A 4754-nucleotide genomic window follows, 5' to 3' on the forward strand; every position below is an offset into this window, starting at 1 on the left:
TTCTCTAAAGCGCTGAGCCATCTCTCCGCCCCGCGCCCCCAATGACGAAGAAAGAGAAGAAAAGATTCGACAGGACCAGCAGCTGCCTCACGTCTCTAGCTTTGGTGCGATCTGATTGGCTCCTCAGCGTTCTGGGGCCTTTGCGTCTCTCTGCAGGTGGCGGCCAGAGACAATTATTCCGGAGAACCGAACTCGTGCTTTTCTGTCACCTCCGGTCTGTTTTAACTTAACTCAACCTGAGAATCCCTCTAACAAAACTACGGAGACTTTCTTCAAGAGCGACGCAGACGCGCCACCTACAGGAGAAAAATCCCTACGCCGCGCGAGCTGCCGCGGAGCGAGATGGCGCCGAGTGAGCGCAGCTGCGCACACGCAGACCGTCTCGCGCGCCCGCGGGCAGCGCCAAAGCGCAGGGACGCACCTTGGGGGCGGAGCCCAGGACCCGGTCTTTCCCGCCCTTCCAGCTATTCCGCCCATCCTGCCAGGCCTCGATCATGCCTTAAACTACGTTTCCCAAGATGCTCTATGCGAAGTACTTCCGCTGGCGTCAGCGGAAGCCGTGACTAGCCGGGCTGCACGGAGGCCGGCTTGGTCACTATGGAGGAGATAGGCATTTTGGTGGAGAAGGTTCAGGTGCGGTGAGAATCTGGCTTTCTGTGCGCGAGCTAGGCCCGAGTGGCGGTGCTGAGCGCCTTCCAGGAACCAGGCTCGGGGCTGGGTGCTTTCAAAGACCTCGGTATAGACCCTTGAGTGGTCCCGAGGCCTGGCTGGGTAGCCGAGTTGTCAGGAGGGCGGCGGAGCTCAACAAGCAGAGTGGGAGAGGAAAGTGGCGTTAAGCTTAAAGACTTTCTTTAAAAGACAGATTTGTAGGCCTGGATAGCAGTGCTCAGTAGCTTTTCGGTTTGGGGATTGGACTTGGTGGAGAATGATGTAATGGGACCCTGTGGCCCAGTGGCTTGGACGGGGAGGCGTTAAGTATTATTTGTGGCTTGGCTGAGTGACCTTTGGCCTTAATGCAAGTTGGGAGTCTGACATGAAAGCTTTTGGGGGGAAACTGAGTAATGAGACTCTGAATGCGACCTGACCTTAAAAACCATGTGGCTTTTAGAACCTCTTGAGGGGACCTGGATGCTGGGATCTGGTATGGAGTTGTAACACCTGTATCCTAGCTAGGGGCATTCTAATAGCCGATGGGAGGAGATGTTGAAATAAAAGGTTTAAGGGGCCTGATACGAGAAACATGCATTAGGGATCAAGCAGTTCTCGTGTTTATTTCGAGAAATTGAATTACGTCGGGTACGAGAGGCAGAGTGAGTTGGTGAATGGGAAGACAGCTCCAGCTGATTTCATGAGATGATTCTCTGCTTCTAACGTCAGGTTTTCCTTTTCCTTTACAGGATGACATCCCAGCACTGTCCGTGTCTCGGCCCCAGACTGGCCTGTCCTTTCTGGGGCCTGAGCCTGAGGACCTGGAGGACCTGTACAGCCGCTACAAGGTGTGTTCAACCCTAACCCTAACCCGGAACCTGCATACTGCATAGGGCCCGCATCGCATACTGCCCCCGTTCCTCCACGCTGCTTGGCAAGGCCTGCAGACAGCCCTTTGCTCTCTGCTTCCAGAAGCTGCAGCAGGAGCTGGAGTTCCTGGAGGTCCAGGAGGAGTACATCAAAGACGAGCAGAAGAATCTGAAGAAAGAATTCCTCCACGCCCAGGAGGAAGTAAAGCGAATCCAGAGCATCCCATTGGTCATTGGCCAGTTTCTGGAGGCTGTGGATCAGAACACAGCCATTGTGGGCTCAACCACAGGTGAGTGGGTGGGCAGGTGGGAGAACCTCCCTGGTTCTTCTGTCCAACACCTGATTCTTCCATAGGCCAGGAACTGGGAATTGTCACGTATTATAGCAAGATAGGGTGATGTAATGGCCAGAGGATTGATTAATCCAAAAGTAGATACATATTTTATTTATGGAATGTCTTTTTCTGCCTCAATTCATGTGTGCATGTATGTAAGAAATTAACTAGCCAGCTGATGGTGTACACCTTTAATCTCAGCACTGAGGAGGCAGGGGCAGGAGGATCTCTGTGAGTTTGAGGCCAGCCTGGTCTACCTAGTGTATTCTGGGATACATAGAAAGACCTCATCTTCCACAAAGTCCAACTGTGGTTATCTACCCTGTGTGTAGTGTGCCTCTTTGTCGTCTGTTTGATTTAAACAAACTTAAGGTCACGCCACGCTGAGTTAATTTCACAACCGCTGCTGGGTTAGGGGCTGCAGCTTGAAAGCAGCGGGAGCAGGTCGGAAGACTTTGGGCTCTGTTGAGGATTGAGCGTTCAGTGGCTGCTGTTAATAAACATAAATCCATGCCCTGCCATTACCCTGGCCTGCTTCTGGCCACTACTGCTCTGGCCTGAGCCGTGTGCCTAGCAAGGATCTGGATAAAGCTTTATGACCACTTGGGATTGAGCGGGCAGGCTGTGAGGGAGTAAAGAGAGTGTTGTACAGGATGAAGCCTGTGTCTTCGAACGGGAAACTTAAGACTGAGGGGCTGTGATTGGAGGGGTAGGTTTGTAGGGAGGCAGCACGGGGAGTTGAGGTTGTTGTGAGAGTGGTCCAGCTTCATAGTCAGGTCTTGCTGTGCGCTGTTAGTGTAACTATAGGGAGTAGACTGGGGAAGAGGGACAGAGGCTGGTAACCAGGAATTCATGCAGAGACTTAGGTAGACTGTGGGTCTGAATGAGGGCAGGGTTTAGTTGTAGAATAGGTGAGGGCAGAGGAGGGACTGGGTGAATAGATTTGGGAGGTTGGGTGGGAAGTCCTGACTGGGAACTCAAGGACAAGGGCACCCTTGACACAGATCCAGGAGCAACAGCACAGTTCAGAGAAAAATACAGGATAGTGTTGGGACACATTGGAAGATACCCAAGGACATCCTGAAGACAGCGTGTGGGACACCAGAGCTAGAACTCGAGGTGACCAGTACTGTAGACAAGGAAGTGTAAGCATGGGGCTAGATTGGAGGAGGCAAAACTGGAGGCCAGGAAGGGCTGATCCGGACCGAAGTGTGAAAACTCAGGAAGTGCCATCTGTGGGCTAAGGGGAGTGGGGAAGGAGCGATGTCATGTCTTGGCCTTTTCACCTTCTCTTTTTTCCTTCCTGTCCCCTTTCCAAAGGTTCTAACTATTATGTGCGCATCCTAAGTACCATTGACCGGGAGCTGCTCAAGCCCAATGCCTCTGTGGCCTTGCACAAACACAGCAATGCGCTGGTGGACGTGCTGCCTCCCGAGGCCGACAGCAGCATCATGATGCTCACCTCAGACCAGAAGCCAGACGTGATGTACGCAGATATCGGAGGCATGGACATCCAGAAGCAGGAGGTGCGGGAGGCCGTGGAGCTCCCGCTCACACACTTCGAGCTCTACAAGCAGGTGAGGCTGAGGAGGTGTGGGCAGGGAGAGGCCTAGCGGGCTTCGGCGTTGTTGACGGGATCCCGTGGCTCATCCTTTGCCTCTCTCAGATCGGCATTGACCCTCCCCGGGGAGTCCTCATGTACGGCCCACCTGGCTGTGGGAAGACAATGTTGGCAAAGGCTGTGGCACATCACACGACAGGTGAGCCTCTCAGTGTCTTCCCCCGTGCTCATGTGCCCTGGACTCCTCACCTTGGTTCCGTGGGGAATGACATAGCGTGATGTCTGTAAATAAAGGCTCTGGGGGTAGGTGGTGGGGTTCTTATGGGATGTCTAGTCCTAGGCAGGTGAATCGTGCCTTGGTTTTCTCCGATGAGCCAGGGGTGGTGCCGCAAGCCTTTAATCTCATCATCCAGGCAGTAGAAGCAGGTGGGTTGCTGTGTGTTCAAGGCCAGCCTTGTCTGTATAGAGAGTCCTGGCTGGCCAATGCTAAATAGTGAGGCCCTGACTCAGTAAGGTCAAATAAATTTTAAAAAGTCTGCCTGGACATGTTAGCAAATGTCTTTACTCCTAACTCAGGAGACTGAGGCAGTAAGATAAGAATTTGATACTATCCTGAGCTACCTAGCAAGACACTTTTCACAAAAAACAAAACAAACAAACAAACAAAAAAAAACCCAAGCAAATAACCAAAACTCTACCCTGATTCCGTAGGACAATTCCAAAGAGTTGGAGAAGTGATACAGTGTCTTTCTTTCCTTCTTTTTTAAAAAAGATTTATTTATTATGTATAGTGTTCTGCCTGCATTATCCATGCAGGCCAGAAGAGGGGACCATATCTCATTATGGTCCACCTCTTATGATTATGAGCCACCATGTGGTTGCTGGGAATTGAACTCAGGACCTCTGGAAGAGCAGCCAGTGCTCTTAACCTCTGAGCCATCTCTCTAGCCCTGAATTCAATTCTTTACATAAAAATCTGATAACACCTGCTTCAGAATCTGACTGCCAGTAACAACAGCCTCGACCTTCTCCTCCTTAACCAGTAATCAGGCAAGTGTTAAGTATCAGTGTTAAGTGTATAACAACCTAGAAATACCAAACCCCTGTGAACTTTGCAAACTATATATACACAGAGCTTATTATTCTAAACCAGCTTCCATATTATTTCATCATTGTCTTACTGAGGTATATCAAAGTTTGGTAGCCTTCATTACTGAGCAACTTTTCGTGCCTGCTTCTAACAGGCAGAGGGCCCTTGTTCTTTTCAGTCACCAGCTAGTTTAGACCCAAAATAATCACATGGAAACTGTATTATTTAAATCACTGCTTGGCCCATTAGCT

At 50.9% G+C, this 4754-nt stretch overlaps 1 protein-coding gene across 1 annotated transcript in view; it reads left to right on the forward strand.

Annotated features, from left to right (window-relative positions):
• The first annotated feature begins 539 nt into the window (after positions 1–539).
• Positions 540–4754, forward strand: part of Psmc4 (proteasome 26S subunit, ATPase 4) — a 9799-nt gene continuing 5584 nt past the window's right edge. Inside the window, exons 1-5 of the mRNA XM_005371301.2 lie at positions 540–633; positions 1398–1496; positions 1621–1807; positions 3173–3429; positions 3519–3612. Of these exons, the coding sequence (XP_005371358.1) occupies positions 598–633; positions 1398–1496; positions 1621–1807; positions 3173–3429; positions 3519–3612 (673 nt within the window). The 5' untranslated portion in view covers positions 540–597. The remainder of the gene's footprint in view (positions 634–1397; positions 1497–1620; positions 1808–3172; positions 3430–3518; positions 3613–4754) is intronic.

This window comes from Microtus ochrogaster, unplaced genomic scaffold (genome assembly GCF_000317375.1).
Source record: "Microtus ochrogaster isolate Prairie Vole_2 unplaced genomic scaffold, MicOch1.0 UNK103, whole genome shotgun sequence".
Classification (NCBI taxonomy): domain Eukaryota; kingdom Metazoa; phylum Chordata; class Mammalia; order Rodentia; family Cricetidae; genus Microtus; species Microtus ochrogaster.